At 42.7% G+C, this 22,247-nt stretch overlaps 1 protein-coding gene across 1 annotated transcript; it reads right to left on the bottom strand.

Annotated features, from left to right (window-relative positions):
* Nucleotides 1-2,214: 2,214 nt before the first annotated feature.
* On the bottom strand, nucleotides 2,215-15,646 carry LOC147451693 (uncharacterized). The gene is made up of 2 exons (XM_086519162.1): nucleotides 15,547-15,646; nucleotides 2,215-2,996 (listed from the first exon to the last, which is right to left on the bottom strand). Exons 1-2 carry the CDS (start codon nucleotides 15,644-15,646, stop codon nucleotides 2,215-2,217), a joined length of 882 nt encoding a protein of 293 aa, XP_086375288.1.
* Nucleotides 15,647-22,247: the final 6,601 nt, after the last annotated feature.

Here is a 22,247-nt window from a genome sequence, read left to right as displayed (position 1 = left end):
TAAGTAGTTATGACAAAATCCACTTTTCAGTTCGTGCATCAATTCACCCCAAAAAAATGAATTTTTTATAAAATCTTCAAAATGGATCTTCTATATATATATTTATAACAATATTTTTTTAGAAGAATCTAGCTTTTATAAGCTCCAAATCTAAAATTCCTTGGGTCCTCTCTACATTAATTTCACAAAGAGAGTAAGTAGTTATGACATCTTCCACTTTTCAGCTCGTGCATCAATTCACCCAAAAAAATGATTTTTTAATAAAATCTTCAAAATGGATCTTTTAAGCTTTAAAAAGGTCCCTATATATATATATATATATATATATATACATATATATATATATATATATATACATATATATATATATATATATATATATATAACATTATTTTTTTAAAAGAATCTAGCTTTTATAAGCCTTCCAAATCTAAAATTCTTTGGGTCTCTCTCTACATTAATTCCAATAATAAATAGATAATGCCACATCATCAAAATGTCCATCTAATAAATCTTAAAAATTGAAATTTTTAAATTTTAAAAATTTCCCTCCTTTGAGCTCAAAAATTGAACCTATATATGAAAAAATATAATTTTAAGTCTTTTTATCCCAAAAATTGTCTGTTTATCCCAAAAAGTATATCTTATCAAAAATTTTCCCCATCATAACTTTTCACCATGTCTCTTCGCGACATAACCAATGAATCACCTGCGTCGTCATCTACTAGGTCAACTAATGTCAGTCTGCGTCTACCAATCGAATTTGCTCCCACAAAAAAATGACGAGAAAGCATCTCAATCGGCATCCGTACGATGGTTTCGAGGAGAAACCAATGTTGACTTGTGGCTTGATGGAGAGTTGTATCCAAAAGATCCGCTCGTGGGCTGTCATCCGATATTCCGTACACTCCCAAGCTTAATCAAATATGTGGGAGAAGAAGAACGTGGTCTTCTTGGGTATTGTAAGAGATTGGACTCCAATCACGCAAGTGCGTCGGCATATTTCCGACAACAATGTCAAGTGTTACATATTCATTCCACAAATCTCCAACAACAACTACATTCCACAGAGAAACAACTCAAAGATCTTAAAGAGGAGATGAAAGCTACAGAAACAGAGGTAACTAAGCTACAGATTGCAATGATGCACCTAAAAGCCACTCCATTTGGCATGCGTGAGCGTAAGAGGAAGTTCTCTTCCATTGAAAACTTAGCCTCTAATGGAGGGGCACGTAAGAAGCGGATCACGGCAACCAGGTATTTTTTTTAATTCACAGTGTTCATAACTCTCAAATAATTTCCATCAATGTGTAACTCGGTTTACCTTTCGAAATATGACATATATACAAGATGTGTGTGGAAGTTTTAGACAAGAGGACCGTTGCAATCTTCTCCTAGGATGCATCTCAAAGGAAGATATACTTTACATCATAGGTTGTGAAAAGGCCCGACAATTGGTACAGCATACTTGTCGATGTAGATTTCAAAAAATTCCAAGATAGGCTGAAAGATTGGCTATTTAGGTGAATAGTTGCGTTCACATCAGGGAATTGGGTGAAGAAATTGTGGAGATCGTCACGATCTTGCCACTCGGTTGTTTGTAAAAACTCTTGGAAGCGTTGTAACGCCGTGGCTTCGGGAGGGGTGGAGGAGGATGCCATAATGCTAGCTCCTAAGGTAGGAATGAAAAGAGTGATAGAGCTCAAATGAGAGTGTGAACAGGCTATGTAGGTGAATTGTGAAAATGGTAGGGTTTAGGAGGCTTTATATAGCGCACCCCCCCCCCCCCCCCCCAAAAAAAAATAAATAAATAAATAAAAATTAATAACAATAATTAGAATATTAAATAATTTTCATAAAGTAACACAAATAACAAGAAGTTATAAAAAACTTTCAAATTAAATTACAATCATTTAACTCTAAAAACACATCACTACGACTTTAAGATAATGTGCATTGCCAAAATTTGATACAACCATCTGCTTGAACTTACAATTGTGATATTATAAGAAATTTAAGTACAAAACATAACTACTCTAATGATAAAATCAGATTCTCTTCCTTCATCCACACCTTTTCAATTTGAATCGTGCTCTCCATGCGGCTACCAATCTAGCAAAAAAAGAAAGAAATACCATACCCACCTTAGAGCAGGGAATAATCCAAAGAACATAAAGATAACATAATTAAGAGAGAAAAATCATTCACCTTACGTCATTCGATGCTAAATTTTGTATCTTCTCCATGCTCTAAACCCATTATCACTAAGTGCTCCCGCACATTGGCCAATGTCCAATGCTTGTTCACTTGGACGGTCTCAACAGCACCACTCGACAATTTGATTGCAATATCAAATACCTCAATTGTAGCATCGGTGGATTGCAATGGAATCCATTCACCAAGCTTGCACATCCATCTTTCATAGAAGTACCGTACATAAAGGGTGGAGCACACCTTGATGAAACGAATAGCAATGCTGAAACTTCCAACCTGACACCGAAAGCGATCTCCGTTGTGAAGTCCTTCAAGGTACCCCCACTTCTCGCCAAGGATGGCTTCCAATGTATCGTAATGTAGATCTTTGCAAACATACATAGTATTTGTATGATGGAAAGGCAAAGATCCGAATATGCTAGCGAAGACATGAGCAGGACAACACCATCCAAGCCCAACGGAATGCGAGGCTTTTCCAAATTTTAATGATGCTCTCACATCAGCGACAATCTTGGTTTTCAAAGACATTACAATGAATGCATCTGATTTTGGCCACTCCATGCTACGCAAGGTTGTAGCCTCCAAAGGTTGTAGCTCTCCGTAGCCTTCCTCATCTTTAGGTACAATGTACTTGTGGGTGTAGAAGAACACCCTTTGTCGTGCAAGGTTTGATGAAGTTGTGTTGGAGAAGAGCATATCCCCAAGACTTGCATGCATGGCCGTAAATGTGCCTGAAAGGCACGAGAGTGGTTGCTCCTCCACAAGGCTAGAAGGGAAAACATCTACATAGAAACAAAAAAGTCCGTGAGATGTAAAAAGTCCAATTTTTTGTTACCACCAAAACCATTGAAGTGCAAGGGACATACAATTACAAGGAAAATCCCTTGGGTTGGTGATCCCTCGTAGACGTATGTGTCCAAACATGAAGACATGTTGAACGATTGCCACCGTACCCTTGTCTCTTACTTGCTTGAAGCCTATTAGTTTTCCCTTCCAATGGAGATCAACGTTTGTTCTTTCACGAACACGATGGGGACCGATTGCGGAAGGTTGCATGTAGACCCACGCACCTTCTTGAAAAACCTGAGGTTCCCATTGCGGCTCCTCATTCTTCGAGTTATGGAGAACCATACTTTGAATGATGGATTTGGGGCATCTATTTTGACCATTGTTTGCCATGTATGCTTAAGTGGGAGCTTGAAATTGCAATGGAGAGCTTGGGGAAGGAGGAGGGAGACAGAGTTTAGAGAGAGGGTGGGAGCTTAAAGTTGCAATGGAGAGGTTGAGGAAGGAGGAGGGAGACAGAGTTTAGAGAGAGAGTGGGAGTTTAAAGTTGCAATGGAGAGCTTGAGGAAGGAGGAGGGAGACAGAGTTTAGAGAGAGAGTGGGAGCTTAAAGTTGCAATGGAGAGCTTGAAGAAGGAGGAAGGTGTAAGAGTTTAGAGAGAGAGTGAGAGCTTTGTGTTATGGAAAGGGGCTATGGAGGAAGGGAGTCTTGGGAAAAAGGTTTTAGAGTGAGAAAATGACTTTTTTATCATAGGGTAGGTTTGGGGGGAGTTTTGGATGGAATATTTTGATTTATTTTTTTTGAAAATTTTGAAATTTTAGGGTTTTTGCAAAAACGTATCTGTGGATCCACCATTCCCCCCCCCCCCCCCTCCCCCCTTTTTTCCCCCTCTCTCTTTTACCCATCCACCTCCCTCTAGGATACAAAGCAATAAATGAGTGGACAACCCTATTATTCTCTCTACTTTCTTAGGTTCTAGACTTATATACATTGCTCTCTTCCTATTGGCTGGAGCCTAATTAACCTTAATCCTATATGACCCAAGGAGAGTCCACATTTTCCTAATGGGGATAAACATCTCATGGCAGCTCTTTGGGCCTACTGAACGACGTTCCAAACATCATTAGGTTTCAACCCTTTCCATCTAGTTTATGGGAAAGAGGAAATTCTACCCATTGAGGTACAGATAGCCAGCTTAGGAGTCTTGGCTAGCCAAATACAGCGCCCAATTGTAAATCTCCGAAACCACATCCTAGATCTGGAGAGACTCCAACTAGATAGGGAAAAAGCAATCAATCACTATGCAGCGCAAGCAAAACAATGTCGACTCATCTTCAATCAAGGACTTAAAGAAAAGGGCATGGAAAAAGGTATGTTAGTATTGAGATACGACAACAGATTTGACACCAGGAAGGACAAGAAATTTCAACCCAAATGGGAAGGACCATTCATTGTCAAAAGGCGCTATGACAACGGCAGCTATAAGTTGATGGAATCAGATGGGAGAATTCACAAGACTAGAGTAAATGGATGGACGCTGAAAAGGTATTTTCTTAGGTTTGATACAGAGTTCATGCCAGACATTCCAGAAGAGGAAGAACCCTCTAACTCCACAACTAGAAATGCGGAGGATGGGCTAGAAGCATGAATGCCTCTAGCCAGATGGGAGGGCTAATGATGGTCGGTTTTCGAAACCGTGACCGTGAGAACCACCCCTAAGGAAAAGAAGGCTTATTACCAAGAAGAAAAAAGAAACAAACAAAAAAAAAGCTCTTTACCATACACTCCCCCCCCTCTAAGGTTAACCACTAGCGGGACACCGCCAGTTTGGCCACACCCCTCCATTATCACCAAAAGACGAGCTCTCTCTCCTACTACTCAGCTCTGCCAAATATTCCCTCTCTCTCTTGCTCCACCGCTGCATCACGCGGCCTGGTGGGCACATGAGACACCTAAGCCTCTGTCGACACCCCAGCCCAGGTGGACCGCCACAGATACTCTCTCTCTCTCTCTCTTTCAAAGATTCTCCCCCTCTCTCTCTCTACTTGTCCACACCCCCGTCGACGGGCCTCTACATTATATCCCCCCCCCCCCCCCCCTCTGTTTCTTCCCCAACCCTGGCGGACCATCTCCCCCCCCCCCCCCCCCCCCCCCCCATCTTCACCTAGCCCTAACTCTAGCTCTCTCTCACTCTCTCTTAGGAGTGGTCACGCCGACCTTTTAAAAAAAGGTCTCTCTCTCTCTCTCTCTCTCTCTCTCTCTCTCTCTCTCTCTCTCTCTCTCTCTCTATTCTCTAAACTCCCAAACCCCCCCCCCCCCCTCACAATCTCACATCCCCTATCTCTCCCTCTTTTTCCTTGGTGGGAACCACCACTAGACCTTTCTCTTTTTTTTTAATAAAAAAAAAACTCTCTCTCTCATACTTCCCCTCTCCCGTTGACTATGCCGCCCCCCCCCCCCCCCCTCGAATTTCGGCAGAGCAGGCGGCCCCGCCTCTCCCATCTCACACTCGCACCCTAACCTCGGCCCTCGCAGGCGCTTGACACCACACACACCACACCCTCTCCCTCTCTCCTCGCACTCGTCTGCAGGCAGCCACCCATCCACTCGCGCTCTCTCCCTTATCCACACACACACACACCAGCTCGCCTCACCCTCTCCCTCCCTCACCACCTCACCTCGTCTCCACCACCTCACCCCATCTCCCCCTGCCTCTCGCGCTCTGCACACAGCATCGGCCGACCCCATATCTCTCTCTCTCTTTCGTTCTAAGCCTGTACATGCACCATAAGCAGATGACACACACTCTCTCTCTCTATCACACACACACACACAAGCCCTCACGGGCGCTCTCACACAAACACACACACACACACTCATTCACACACACACACACCACACACACCCCCGCCTCTACGTCGCCAAATAGAAAAAACAAAAAAAAAATTAAATATATATATTTATATATACATAATATTACCCCCCGTTCCCACGCATGCTTGCACACACACATACATATACAAATACACTCACATACCCATACATACACACACATGCATATACGCACCACACATAAAATACCAAAAAAAAAAAACGAAAGAATTCTACAACTACGACAACAATGAAAAAGAAGGAGGAACTCGAATCATGTGACACCGACAACAAAAAGAACAAAGGCACCGAAGGCATGCCCAGACCGACCTCGAAAAGACGTTCGTGCCACACTGACGCACCGGCAAGCCACCATTCGCCGGTATCACACAACCACGACACCATTTTTAGTAAACCGTAGGTTATCATCATCATTTTTTCAGTTTTCACCCAAGCCTTGTAAATTCCTAATTTGTAATTTCCCTCTCTCTAGGTGATGGTCAAAAAGGCCCACCTAGAGGTTTTCATTTATAATAACTCCCAAGACAAAGCAAGGGTCAACCACACTGGGCCCACCACCTTGCTTTGTCTCCCCAATTAGCTTACCCTAATCAAACGGGATTACTCTTATCTAAGTAGCCAAGCACCTATAAAAGGGCACTGAGAGGTTACTATCGGGGGGGGGGCAGTCCATGAGAGGTCAGCACTTGGTAGAGTTTTAGTAAAGGAATTGACACTATTGGCATTACGGGGAGGGGACTTGTGTGATGGTTTGTTTTTTTGGGAATTGCACCATGTGAAGGGAGCTACGTCCACCTCTCGACTCCAATGGTCGATGCACACACACATACACGTTCTTGGTAGCAAGTTTCACAATCATCGAGTCTTCTTTAGAGAACGCACCAAGTAGGTTTACCATCTCTTCTCCCTACCTCTCTATCACCACGGTGTGCCACCTCGCCGGAAGGAAGGTCATTGTAAATACTACGGAAATATTCTCCCTCACACCCCCAAGGGTTTTCATCATTTGTCAATCTCTCTCTCTTTCTCTCTCTCTCTCTCTCTCTCTCTCTCTCTCTCTCTCTTTGTATGTGTGTGAGTTTGCGGTGTTCACATCACCGTGGTCTGCGTCCTAGCCGCTCAAAGCTAGGTGGTGCCCCCTGTTTGCTTTACCGTGACCGGCTCAAGGCGTACCATCAACCCCCGGCGTTTTAGATACCGTCGGGGTTTGGGTATCGCTTTGCTCCCGTCACTATCTAGGACTAACATAATATGTCAATACTTAGGGAAGTGGCTCGATGGGGCACAGAGTCTCTTTGAGGGTAACAACCTCAAGAAGTGAACCTAGAAAGTAAAAAAATAAACATGACAAGCTAACCATCACTCTTAAATTGATCAGAAAATCTATCTATATCCTATCTCACCACTCTAGGTCATCATGTTATTTTGTCAACTAAATGTACTTCGATCATCACAAAACTTTAAGAGAATCTATGTTAGGTCCAAGGGCACAAGCCTACAAAGCCTAGTTGCCATCCTACAAGGTACCAAAATCACAATCATCATGCACCAAGTCATGAAAACTGCAACAAAACAACATAAAAATGTTTCTTTTAGGTCTAATAGCACCCTCCTATGGTCAAAATGTAAAAAAACAACGATTTTAGCACCCAAATATGCAAATAAGACTCACGGCACATAGTCGTGAACCACCACAACAAACTTGAAATGCTTATACTTAATTGAAAGAGCAAGAGAACAAGGAACAAAATACAAGTGTTAGAATCGAATTTTGATTACTGGATCAAGAGAAAAATAGACTACAAGTCATGGCTAAGTAGCCTCTCACATTCGTACATACACCAAGCACTTCAAACTCTCAAGATATTGTTTTCAAACTAAATCTATTGGGCTTTATACCTAGGGCTTTTCAAATGGCCAACAGCTGGCTCACATGTCTTTGGGCTCATTATAAAATAATATAATGTATAGCTTCTGGATCAAAATTACATAGACTCAACTACAAGGATTTTTGAAACAAATAGGATAAATCACATCAAATTAAGGCTTAGACAAGGTTTGGCTAGGTAGGAGGGTTCTCATCAGCGACATCGACCAAACGAAGGTAGTTAAGGGGTGAAAATCAGGCTTGACAAGCTCTACACCAAGGCAATGCAGGTGGGCCTCATGATGGAGTACAAAAGATACGGGACGCCAACTAATTGAGAGTGCAGCTAGGATACAATATAAGGATCAACACATAACACACAATCAAAATGGCACTAGAATGCTTGCTCTCGCATTCATCAAACACAACCAAGAATGAACTACACTCTATCCACATAAGTAGGGTGATATGACCCCCATGCTAAAGGATAAAAGTGAGAGAAAGGAAGAGAGAGTGTGTTAGCGAGAGATAGATACTTAACAATCATGCCAAACATCCCACTACAAATGTTAATCACAAGCCATCAGCATGCACGTATACAATTGGTTAGATATACAAGGGAGAGAAACTTTGACATTTCCCATCTATTGATGTTGATTGCACATACGAACGGATGTTTCATTGCTATCAAATCTGAGTGAGTTTATCGAATAATGCACGACACCACGTAGAACCTACAAGCTAGTGTTGATCAACAAAAGATTGCCAATGGTGCTAGTGAACTTTGTGGCATGTGGTGGATCTAATGTGCTCAGTGCAAGCTTGTGGCTTGATAGGGAGTGAGGGGGTGTGAGGTGAATTCTCTTGGGATTTGTGTGAGTAGTAGCATTGCAACAACTCAAGAGAAAGGCCGTCCAACATGTGGTGCATGGTGGGTGCCTATAATTGAATATAGTGGATGTGATGGTTATTGGATTTTCCTCTTGGTGGTGTTGTGTGTTTTGAAAGAGGCCTCCTCCCCTCTATATATGTGTTTTGAAAGAGGCCTCTTGGGATTTGTGTCAATTAGTAGGATTTCAATGACTCAAGAGAAAGGCCATCCAACATGGGGTGCATGGTGGGTGACTATAATTGAACATAGTGGATGTGATGGTGATTGCAATGGTTCATGGTACATGGCTTGAACCCCGCCAAGAAGATGATTGTTTTGTTTTTCTTGGAGATGGTGATGTAGCTAGATACCCTCTAGCAAATGGGTTGCCACCTTGGCTAGAAAGAGAGGTATCCACAATGCATTTGGGTTTTAAAATTACAAAAAACATATTATGATGGGGACATGTAGAGTAAAAGTATAATTATAAGTCTTTAGGTCTCCAAAAACAATGCTCGATGCTAATGCAAAGTGGTTATGACACACCTGGTTGTTTCACTTTTGGTGTTGTTGGCTTGTTGCTTGCTTGGGTATGCCTTCGGCTCCGTTGTGCCATTTGGGACCACTTATGAGTGCTCTCAATTGTTGCAGTGAACTTCATTGCCTACATATTTATGGTGTGTGGTGATAGTGCCACTACAGGTAGATATATGTGTGTACATGGATATATTGTGTCATAATAATCAATATCTAATTCTCCTAAATGATTTTCTCATGTTAAACTGATCATTTAATATGGGGAAGTGTCAAGGAGAAAAAGCTAGAATATTGGTTAAGCTAGCAGACCAGCCACAGTAGGGATACAAAGGAGGGAAAATAGGGATCCAAAGGGGGGGCCATCTGCAAAAGAGCTATGTGCAACAATGGGCTCAAAAGACCCTAAGGTTCAGCCCATTAAGAATTCCAAAATGCTAAGATTCCAAAATTCAAAGGTTGTGTCCAAAGGTCAAACATTAGGGGAATTGGATGCTTTGAGTGTGTCCCAAAAAGTATTTGTCAAGCCCTACATAGGAGGGGGCAAGCCCAAGAAGTAGGGGATGAGAGAGAAACACCCACACACACTCACAAGCTTCATTTGTACCCAAGAGGAAAGAGGGACACATGTCAGCTCCCTATGCCAGATGCCCACAAGGTGTACTCAAATCCTATTGGATGGCCATGGAGGTGGACCAATGAGAATTAGGCTAGAGTAAATATAGTTTAATTAATTTAAAAACACTTAATAAAAGAACCAATAAGAATTAAACTCTCTAGAAGACTATTGGCCAGTCTCCCAAGGGGACCAATGAGCATTCAGCAACCCAATGGCTTGCCTGATTCCTATTGGCCAAGAGGCAAAGGGGTCCAATGAGAGTTTGGTTGCATTTATTAATTACCTAAAGCTCTCACAAAAGGGGAAAGGGGGACACATGTCATAAGGCTATCACTTATGCTGCTTAATTTCCATTGGCTAGGCCTGGGGAGGTCCAATAGGGCTGTAGCAAGGGGGGTTGACCAAGAGAGAGAGAGAGGGGGGGGGGGGGGGGGGGGGGGGGGGGGGCTGATTTTTGCAAGGAATTATCACACACACAATCTCATGTGTGAAGAAAAGAAGACTCTCTCTCCTTCTCAAGCTTTAATGGAAAGCTTACCACCTACTCCAAGCTTGTGAGAACGGATGCCTACACCAACAACATTTGGCTTTGTGATGCAAATCCAACCAAGAGCCAAGCTTCAATGCATGCTCATCTCCTCTACCATGCTAATTACTAAGCTAAGCTATGCTAATATGAGTGATTATGTGAGGAGATGTACATCTTTCTCGTAAGAATACTCCTTCTTCCTCTCAATCTACTCTCATACCTCTCTAGCTCTCACCATCTTCGAAGGTGTGTGAGGTCTTGGGTCTGAGACTGTGAGGGAATTGACGTTGTGTTTGATAAGTGTTTTGCTTAGTGCATGAAGTTTCCATCTTCATTGCACTAGCTAGTATTGAAGGAACACAAAGGATTGTATTGTAAAATGTCTCTCTTGATGGGAGAAACCATAATACAAAGCCTTTTGGAGGGGGGACCAGCTCCATGCAAATCCGGTCCTCAACTGTTGTCAATTGCTTAATTTCTCTCTCTTTTGAAGTATTGTTCATGCTATCTAACTAGGTGTTATGCTTTTTGTTGCTCTCTCCACCCAAGCAGTCTTGTTATTCTCATTAGGAAGCTATTCTAATAAAATTCTCACTATGTTCATGCTATTTTCCGCTACACACAAGTTACTAGACCATTAAAGGTTACATTGGTATCAGAGCACAAGGTTTCTCTTTTCTTGCTCAAGAAGGGAGGTCCTCAAGCTAGCTATAAATGGTTGGTACTATTAATTGCATGTGAGTAAGTAGAATAGGGATTTTTCAACCTTGTAGTGTGCCTGCCTTTGTGCAGTTAATGGGACATCACCGTCGAGAGCTATGGTCTTAATAGTGGAGTCCTACGGGGCTTGCCTACGGCTTAACCACTATTGAGCTATTAGAAGCTTGACAGGAGCTGGTGTTGTTTTGGTGTTGAACGACCCTCTCTTCTATTCCTTGAAATTAATGGTATTCAAGCCACGGGTACAGTGGCTTGAGTGCTTTTTCTAAAGGGGTAAAGAGGAGTAGCAACTAGGGCTTGAAGTGCCAAAGTACACCTAAAAAGTTTACACCTAAAAAGTTTACACCTAAAAGTTGTTAGAATGGCTGACAATAGTGCAGAGAGTGAAATTAATGTTGATAACTTTGATTTTGCTAATGAGAAAGCTTCTAATGATGCCCCGATGCTTGTTAACTATCTTGTTTCTAGGCTTCAACAAGACATGGGCAATCCATCCCTCCAAAGTGAAGTGCAACGGCAGCTTCGTACTCATGGGATTCTCCAAGATCCCCACCATGACGAGAGAGCACTTAGGAAGCCTCCTTGCAAGACTTCCAAAAGAGGTCTCTCTCTGATTCGGGAAGAAGAAGAGGATCCCTATGAAGGGCTCAGAAATTTTCTCCTTGATGACGCATCTCCTTCTCAAAGGAGAACTCAAGAGCCTCCACCAAAGGAACGAGAAAGAAGTGAGTCTCCCGCCACCTCGGCGGAGATGGCTCCACGAAGATGGCGGGCTAAACGCTCTCCATCGCCTCCAAAACGAAGAAGACCATCGCATACTTCTCCACACCATACTTCAAAGAGGGATGACAAAAAGCAAGAGAAGAAAAAGACGAGAAAGAGGACATCCTCTTCTCCATCTTCTTCATCCTCTTCCTCTTATGAAAGTGATGGTGAAGACAACAAGATCAAGGCAAGAAAAAGGCAAGAAAGAGGTCACCCTCTTCTCCATCTTCCTCAAATTCATCATCTCCTAAAGAAAGTGATGGTGCAACCTTTGAACCATCAAAAAGAAGAGGCCATAGGAAATCCTATGCCACGTGGAAGAGGTCATCCAAGCTCAAGAAGTTCAAAGAGGGAGGGAAGAGCATCTCTTTCCTTACCTATGATGGAACTTTTGGTGCTACGGACAAAGTCTTGGCCTTTATCCAACAATTCGTTGCGGTGTTTGGAGATGAGGGCTTCACGGAGTCCTCTAAGCTATGCCATGTAGCTATGCACTTTCAAAAGTCTGCCAGGCAATGATGGTCTAGCCTATGGGCCAACGGTGAAGCTCCACAAACATGGAAAGCTTTAAGAGCTTCCATTATGAAGCAGTTTTTGTCCACTCATGCCAAAGACAAAGTACTCACCAAATGGTGAAGCTTAAAGCTCTCTCCTTACGAATCCATTCACAAATATGTAGACAAGTTTTGGGACCTACAACTCAAAGCCACTGTCTTCAAAAAGTTGGATTTTGAAGAGCAAAAGCAACAATTTTTTGCAGGCTTAAACTGAAGAAATGGCAGAGTATGTCAACTCCCAAAGGCCACGCACCATATTGACGGTTATACACCATACTATGGTGGCTTCTCGAATCAATTTCCAAATGGGGGCTAAAAGAAATTCTAAGCCCACGGAGAAGAAGGGTTCCAATGAGCCTAAGGGGAAGGACAGTGTCCAAAAGTCTCCTAAGGGCAACTCCAACAAAGCTAAAGAGAAGGGAGTTTATAAAGGCACGTTAGCTGAAGACGGGCGGCCACACTCAATTGAAGACTGACGAAATGATAAAAGAAGGAAATCCTATGTAGTCACTCCCTGATTAAGAAAACCCGTAATTTCACTTGTAAATACTTGGGGCTTGCAGAAGTTTCCAATTTTGTATATTATTTTTGCCATTAGACTAAGTAGGATTTCACTTTGGAACATGAGGTTTTGTATTTGGAAGGTATATATACCAAATTCTAACCTTAATGAAGGCACCCTTTTGTTCATTCTATGAAGTGTCTGTGAGAAGCATATTCTGTGTACGAGAGAGTGAGAGCTTATCTTGACGCTACGCACACACTGGTGGTCGGAATCGAGTACGGAGAAGTGCAACGTGTTGCCCCCGGAGAGAGCTACGCGCCAATACCCACACTGCGTGTGTATGGCCCGGCGTCGCGAGATTGACCTATGAGCTATTTCTAGGGATTCGGTAAGCAAACAGTGTCTGTTTTTGCATTTCAGCATATCCACGCATTCGTATTGAGTAGAGCTACACATTAGGCACCTTAGTTTTCAAAAATGTCGACCTGCAAAAACCTTTCAAACATCCTACATGATTCTGCATTGGGTGTTTATGGGTAGGGTTTTGGGTCACGGACCTTAGGGAGAGTGCCCTATTGGTGTTAATAGGATATCCCTCAAGTTTTGTAGCGTTTAAAGAACGTCTAATGGGTATTTGGATCATGGAAGCGTTGTAGGAAATCTCCTCCTATGCACAATAGTAGGTTGTAACTTAGACATTGGGTAGAGACCTCTATAGGAAGTAGTCAATAGTCGGTCGAGTGTAAGTTGACACCCTATGCTTGCTTCCACGCGCCTGCGGGTTGAGCTTCATCCTTAGCTGACAATTCTTGTTAGGTGATTTCTCATTGTGCTGACGTCCATCACGGCGTATCCGCCAGCATTGGCGCCGCTGCCGGGGACGAAAACCCTAGGTAGGTGACCGAGACTAGTCCTTGAGGATAGGGATTCTCTGGCTTGCCAGAGTCTTATTTTACATTTGGATAGGATCAGAGGGTGGTGGACTCTCTAGGTCTTAGGAGGAGTCTAGGGAGCGTATGGTTGGCCTGGATCGTCCGTCTTAGGTAGTGTTAGATAGGAGCTGTTGTTTGAGATAACGGGGTGGGGAACTCACATTGAAGCAACATGCCAAAAAACTTAAAAAGCGAGGGATGGGACCCTTTGTGATTAGTGACTTATCACAAAGCGGAGCCGTCAAACTTGCGACATTGGAAGGTGAAGAAATGCCAAATTGGATTAGTGGGTGTCGGTTAAAAAAGTATCATTTACCACTAACACAGGATATGCTTCAACAAATGCATCATGAAAAACAACGGACAAAGGAGAAACAGAGGGTAAGAGAAGAAGCACAAGCAGAAGCAAAAGAACGCATTGCAAAAAGAAGGCTTCTACGACAACAACAACAAATTGGATCATCGTTGCGAATAAATGCTATTCGATTAACAAATTTTAATGAAGACAGAGTGGATCCAATAATTGCAGTCAAAGTGGGTAGAAACCAAGTTGACTCGACGGCATTGATTGATTCAGGAGCCCAAGTAAATCTGATTTCTTGCAAATTATATAAACAACTCAAGCTTGAAGAACAACTCCATCCTACTCAACAAGCGTTGGAAAGCAGTACATCACATTCATTAAGCATGTTGGGCTGGACGATATTGCATGTACAAATACATCAAGATGTTTATCCCCACAAGTTTTATGTGGTTGAGGATGCGAGCACACTACATCCAATGTTGTTGGGACAACCATGGCAGAAAGAGTATAATGCGCAGATAGATTGGAGTTCGAATACGATAAAAATTCAACAAGCACTACAACACCAGGTGGTAGCATTTTCTCAGACAACCCGGAAGAACCAGATAATGGTGCCACAATCATTGGATAAAGAGTAAAAAAGATGGGTGCCACTTAACCAGCAAAAGATACCTATGAAGGATAACCAGGAAACCGCCCACCGTATTCAATAAAAAAATGAGACACCACATGCGAAAATGAATAGATCAAGGTCAACAATACGCAAACAATAGGTATGGGTACGGAAGGATGGAAGTGAATGCGCCTACAAACCACAATGCAATAGCAGACGACCTCCGAAAAACAATGTTAAACAAACACCGAACACGGTCATAAAGCAAATATGGATACCAAAAAACATGCTCAGTCGCCAACTACATGAGACACGCATTTGGATCCTTAAAGCAATGCTACAGGAACTCCCTTCAGTATAAGCAACACTAGTAGCCAGACAATTACTAAATCCAACATCGGCAAACCGATCTATGTGGGTGCCGATCAAAAAAATAGTAATAACCACCAAAAAAGAGGCCATAAACCTACAAACGCCTCCAAATCAAAGCTACAAATGGCAATCAAAAGAGAAAAATATTATGGCCACATTGGACACGACACTCCCATCCACGGAGACCACAACGGTCATATCTACAGTAGGAACAAACCAAGCCACTTTCGCAAAGAAGACGATCAAACAACAAGCGACAGAATTACAACTTTTAATTGCAAAGAAAATATGCCGACCAAACTAGGAACAAATAGGAAACCTCGATGTCGAATGCCAATAAGCATCTTGCTTATTCCCTCTTCTCGCACCGCATTAATTTTACCATGCATTGACTGAGTATGCATCAGGTAGGGCCACGTTACAAGGCCGCGCATTAGCACGATTTTAACCCATGCAGTGCACATACCTCGAGGCAATACCTTGTCGTCGGGGAGGACTCCGATTAGGAGAGGGGGAGGCATTCTCAATGCAAACCCGATGACCGTAAAAAGCAGCAAAAAGGTCATGTTTTGGCTATTTTTTAGGGGTTTATGTTTGATTGTGAAATTTTTTGGACTAACCTAAGTACATATGTCCTTATACAGCATTGATCTACAGATATATGAGGCCAAATGCCAAATTGAGGCCTATAGGTGTGTGTATATATGTACAAATAGCCATTTTTCGGGCAAAATATTGGTAAAACGGAGAAATCCAGCCATAAAAATTACATGTGAGTGTACATAGTATGTCGGGGTGAAGTTTTTGATTTATTTTGATTTTTGGGGCTTTTCTTGGTTAACTTTTCTATTTTCCTTTTAATTTTACTAATTATTGGCAAAAAAACTTCAAAAACACAAAAAGCAGGTGAAAGGCGAACGTAATGAAAAACAAAAAATATGGGGATGATCAATGACTATAAGACAACCCAGGGTATAGTGTGGGTACAATTATGAGAATGAAGCGGGAGGCGTATTGTGGCCAGATTTTGACCAAATCGTCAAAATTCTCAAAAACTGGGCAAACGGAGTCCAAATGGGGAACTTTTTGAGTCGTTTCACAAAAAGTTAGGAGCACATGTCAAATTTCATGAAAAATGATTCGGGGACCCCCATTATAAGATTTTTTCACTCCACTTAGAGCTCATTTCTACTATTTCACTTGTGAGAGAGAGCTCTAGCCACCTAGAGCGCACAGGACTTCCAGCAGTTGATACGCCGCGCACAGGCATCCAGCGGCCACCAAATATGAGAGGTAGACTCAGCACCTTATGCTCTTCATGTATATTTGATGTTTTGTCTCCAAGACTAGCATAGAACTCCAACGGGGTTTGCAGGGTATAGGCCTGTGAGCATAGGTAGCCACCTAACGGCTAACCCAATACCAACAAGACTCCATAGGGGATTTACCCTAGCCTAGGAGACCAATCTTGGATGCCCAAAGGAGGCAAGAAAGCAACGGAGAAAACCCTGGCATCTCAAGCCCTACAAGAGGCCACAAAGAGAAAAATATGGCAGAAGTGGCCCAAATGATACCAAAACTCATGGGTAGGAGCTTCTCGACGAGCTCTATAAGGCTACACAGGCCACATGGCCATAAGGCGACCCAAAGCAGGCCTAAGCTTCAAAAAAAGCATCGAAAACGCAAAGCGTCACTTGGCTCTCACAGCCAAGCGAGACGTCCGTTTGCCACCAAACTTCACGAGCGGCTTACCAAGGCCTTCAACAACCAAGTCCTATGGTGGTAGACCACTACAAATCATTGGGGGCATGCAAACGGAATCATGGGCGCTTCCAGAATGACAAATCACCAAATGAAGCTCGGGTGAAGCCAAAGCCAACAAGAACCACATGGCAAGGTTCCCCAAGGGTTCATGAAGCTATGTTGGTCATCATCAAGAAATTTCATCGCGGAAAAGAACTCCAAGAATTAGATATCGCCTCCGAGGCTCTCAAAGCCAAGAAAGGAGTTTCTAACTAACCATTTGATATTTTTAAATTGAAATAAGGCGCAAAGGGGACTTAGGGAGGTCATATGCAAATAGTAGTAGGACTTGCTCCTAAAAAATGCACAGGAGACATCCTACATGTAGGATGTCTCAAGGCCACTTTTGGGCACCCAACTCATCATTCAGCCATACACACAGCCTCTACATGTCATTTAAAACTTTATCCCTCAAGTTTCACTCCATTTGGACCAAGTTTGACCTCTTATGCATCAAAAAACGCAAAGTCAGAGCATAGAGGCAAGAAATGGTCATAGACCTATCAAAAATGATCCAAATCAAGTGAAACTTGAACCACACACTCTTCATAACATGTCATAGCTAACTGTGAGGTCACATCTTCAAAATCATGCAAAAGACATCCTACGTGTAGTATGTCTCCAAGCTTGAAATGGCCTACAGGTGGATTTTTTGATCTTCATACATCTTTATCACATTCATACAAGCCTACCCACCAAATTTCAAGCCAAACAGATCACTTTTTGGCCTCATAGCTCCATAGATGGACTTTTCAGACTCTAAAGCACCAAAAATGGTCTTCCTACCCTCAAAACTTATCCAAATTCAAATCTAAGACCATGGTGATGGTCCACAGGCTATGGCCTATCACACTGACAAGTTTCATGCAATTCTGAGCAAAAACACATCTTACGCGTAGTATGTCTCCAGGGTCATATTGACCTACTGAGCAAAGTTTGACATCATGAATGTGATCAACGTGCTACAAGAAGCCTACATATTAAGTTTCAATTCATTTGGATAACATTTGCTCATCATTACAGGACATCCTACTCATTTGTACACCAAAAGCCTAAAATAGTCCAAAATTGCACTTTTTGGTGTCTAAATCAAAATCCAAGCGCATAGCTGTGCTGTACATGTCATAAGCTATCATCATGTCAAGTTTCAAGTCATTCTAATGAAAAAGACATCCTACACGTAAGATGTCTTTAGGCTTATTTTGCAGCACAAATCCTATTTTTTTCACTTTGCAGGGCATCCTTAGCCCCTCTTGAGCTCATGTTTCAATTTTCAAGTCAATTGGATGGTTAAAACTTTGTTTATCAGCTAATCTGTAGAAAAACACTAACTTTGGACTACTGAGTGCAACAGGATCCATGGCAGCTGTACTGCTAAGTCACCAGCAAAGAAGAAAAGAATGACCAACAAGGATTACCTGGATGAGGTGGAGCCATTTATAATACCAACAGGAACCATAAAGCCCACTACCACTTGGTTACAAAGAAACTTACTTGAAGCAAACGACCTCAGAATATACCAAGGCATGTTCAAAGACCTAGAGGGCAATGCCATAGAGCTGCCAATGATACCACAAGAATTCAATGAGTTCACAAGAAGGCCAGAGATAGTGTCTATCTTGGAAAAGTTAGACTTACACAATTATTTTGAGGCTTTGCTAGTAGGAATTCACATTCAGAGAGTCTGGGAATTCATCACAACAATAAAGGAGAATGGCATAGCCAAGGTGATAGATCTGCAAGGAAAGAACAGAATGATTGTGATCACTCTAGAGGTGGTTGCAAGTGCCTTGAACCTCTCTAATGCAGGAGACACTGTCAACAAGAGGTGAGAAGAGGTGAAGGTATACAAGGAAACCAAGAAGAACTACACCTTCGAGGATATTGCGGATCCAATGGTGGCAACCATGTGCCAACTATACAACTAATATTTCCATATCTACACCAAGAGGCCTCAAAAGTACATTGTGCCACCTGCAGCAATCGGAACAACATTCACATGGGCAATGAAAACAAGCAGCCCAGGAGAGATAGATTATGCGGCATACCTGTAGTACCACATTGTGAGGATGGGAACCAAGAATCCCACATATATTGCAGTAAGGGAGATGCTAACCAAGGTAATATATGAATCTCTAAATGCTAAAGGCCAGTGGCCTCTTCCTCCATCACAGAATGAGTGGTTGAAGCTGACAAAAGACAAGGAAGAGGAGCAACCTACAGCTCCCAAGGTGACCACCAGACTGAAAAGGAGGTTAGAGACAGTAGAAGAAGAGCCACCTCAGCCAAAGAAAGGAAAGAAATCTACCACTCAGATGCAGCAAAAGAGACTAAATCCCAGAAGGCCTCTCGGCTAGAGAGGCTGATGGAGAGTTTCAGAGCTGAAAGAATGCTTAAAGGAGATCTAAGCAAATTATGGAAGCCCTCACTTGAGGCCATGTCGAGATCTTCTCGAAGGACTAATAGGGATTGCTTAGAAGATAATATAAAGAATTTCGAGATCCTAGATGCGACGGCCGAGAATATTTCAATTATACCTTTTACAGAAGAAGAAGTTGATGATGTGAGGCGGCATTTGTTAGAAGAGCATGAAAGTGTAGAGCAAGAGAGGAAAACAAAGGCTGATTGGGACTTCAAAAAGAAGCAATCAACCCCACCATCAAGCCACGAGTCCAGTCCTCCACCATCACCACCTTCTCCTAGTCCTCCTCAACCTCTACAGACTGAGGAGTTGATTAAATATGAAAAGCCGCAAGATTCCAAGAAAGAAGAGGACAAAGAGAAAGAGCAGAAGGAAGAGTTTGAACCAAAGTGTGAGAAGCAAGATCCGAAAGCAAAAAATTATAAAATATTCCTGGATCTACTAGCTGCTGGATACACCCAAGAAGAGGCAGCTCATACAGCTTTTCAACTGTCAACCCCTAAACCAGAAGAATACATGCTGAGCCCTCGTCTGGTGGAGCTAAAGGAGATTGCAACATATAAAATGGATTTACAACCACAAGACAAAGATTGGGAAGAAGTGATGCAGAGACTGCAAGGATTAAGAGCCAGATTAGTGGCCAAAGAGATTGAGTATAAAGCTGAAGTGGAAACACTTCAGAAGCAAAGTCAAGAGAAAATGGACAGCCAAGCATAGCTGCAAGCTGAACTAGAAGCAATACTGAAGAAATGTCAAGAGTTAGAAAGTCAAAACCGAGAAACCACTCAGAAGCTAATGAACTCTGAATAAGAGTACCAAAAAATCAGCAATGCTCTGACTAAAGCCGAAAAGGAAAGGGATGGGCTCACCCTACAGCTGGCGGAAGAGTCAAAAGAGATTGAGAGCTTGAGGGAGGCCAAAGACAAAGCTGAAATATCACATGAGGCTAGCGAAGATGAGGTGATTGAACTAAAGGATCAAATCAAAGTGAAAGATCAAACGATTCAGAGGTTGAGAGCGTCTCCGGGTAGAGCAAGAGCTGTAGTTGCAACTAGTACTAGCCAAGATAAAGACGTGTTTGAAGAACAAATACAGAAAGCAATAGAAGCATCCATAAAAGACACCACCAAAGAAGCAATGTTGTGGGAGAAGAGGGTATTGAAGTCCATGACCATTCATAAATTAGATGCAAATGTCGTTGAACATGAATGGCTACAACCCTCTCTCCCCTATCCTCTTCTAAAATACGAGGCTGCTACACTCAACAAGAGGATTAAAGAGGAGCCTATAATGCCGCTGTACCATGAAGACATCACCAAACCAGAAGGTGTTAAGCTCATTGTGGACTCTCAACCAAAATGAAGGAAGGCATGGCTCACTAAATACCCACAGTATTTAGTACATTTGGTAGAGGCACCTAAAATGATCAGAGATGACCTTAGCTTTTGCCCTCTACCAAGGATGCGAACACGGAAGGAACATGAACTACTGAAGAGAAGCCACCCCACGTGGCTCAACTACCCCAAGCTGCCAGGCTTGAAGGCAGGCGAGAGAATGAGTGAGCAATACATGGTGAAAACCCTAACGGGCGCCATTAAATTGTTCACTGGCTCGTCTGACCTCTCTTTATGCTTAGAAAGATATGTAAAATACTTATGGTAGTCTTTGAGGTCTTCAAACCTAGACACGCAACAGACAACATATTCTTCTTCCAAGACACTTATAGATGTACTTATGACCTGTCTGCTCAACCTTCACATGAGGTGATACATGCCCTCTACCAAAGAATAATGTTCCTGCCCTCATACCATCTCCAAGCCTTTGAAGAAGTATTTTACACCGGCTTCTTCACCATCGACACAGATATATTCGGCCAACATTAGTGGCCCAGCATGCACGGTATGAGTCCGTTTTGAAGATGCGCGACATCCTCAACTGAAGCAACGGCTCCACTATCATGTCGGGGATGACATGAGCTAGGAGGGGGGGAGTGTTAGTTGAAGATGGGTGGCCACACTCAACTGAAGACTGACGAAATGATAAAAGAAGGAAATCCTATGTAGTCATTCCCTGATTAAGATAACCCGTAACTTCACTTGTAAATACTTTGGAACATGAGGTTTTGTATTTGGAAGGTATATATACCAAATTCTAACCTTAATGAAGGCACCCTTTTGTTCATTCTATGAAGTGTCTGTGAGAAGCGTATTTTGTGTACGAGAGAGAGTGAGAGCGTATCGCAAACCGTGTCTGTTTTCGCATTTTGGTATATCCACGCGTTCGTATTGAGTAGAGCTACGCATTAGGCACCTTAGTTTTCATAAACATCAACCTGGAAAAACCTGTCAGACATCCTACATGATTCTGCACTGGGTGTTTATGGGTAGGGTTTTGGGTCACGGACCTTAGGGAGAGTGGCCTATGGGTGTTAATAGGATATCCCTCAAGTTTCGTAGCGTTTCGAGAACATCTAATGGGTATTTGGCTCATGGAAGCGTTGTAGGAAATCTCCTCCTGTGCACAATAGTGGGTTGTAACTTAGACATTGGGTAGAGACCTCTGTAGGAAGTAGTCAATAGTCGGTCGAGTGTAGGTTGACACCCTATGCTTGCTTCCACGCGCCTGCGGGTCTAGCTTCGTCCTTAGCTGACAATTCTTGTTAGGTGAGTTCTCGTTGTGCTGACATCCGTCGCGGCGTATCCGCCAACAAGGCAAAAATAAACTCTCCTCTGAAGAGCTTGAGCGTTATCGCAAGGATAACCGTTGTTTCAAGTGCGGCGAGCAAGGGCATGCGTACCGCGCTTGTCCCCAAAAGAACACTCTACCTTGGTCAAAATCCAAGAGGAGGAAATTCACCACAAAGGATCTCCTCTATGCCATGCTTGGGGAAAGGTAAGAGAACATGATGCTTTTATTCTCTTTGACCCTAGTTCTACTCACAA

Source organism: Adiantum capillus-veneris, chromosome 8 (genome assembly GCF_014529385.1).
Source record: "Adiantum capillus-veneris isolate H3 chromosome 8, ASM1452938v2, whole genome shotgun sequence".
Taxonomy (NCBI): domain Eukaryota; kingdom Viridiplantae; phylum Streptophyta; class Polypodiopsida; order Polypodiales; family Pteridaceae; genus Adiantum; species Adiantum capillus-veneris.
Note: the sequence above shows the minus strand (reverse complement) of the source record. Positions and strands in the feature narration are given on the sequence as shown.

What these genes read in the sequence shown, in the direction of transcription:
- LOC147451693 (XM_086519162.1), bottom strand. Translation starts at nt 15,646, where the DNA reads ATGACCTTTTTGCTGCTTTTTACGGTCATCGGGTTTGCATTGAGAATG. An exon ending in CGACAAGGTATTGCCTCGAG is followed by an intron (nt 2,997 to 15,546) that starts GTATGTGCACTG and finishes GTTTCTATGTAG; the next exon opens with ATGTTTTCCCTTCTAGCCTT.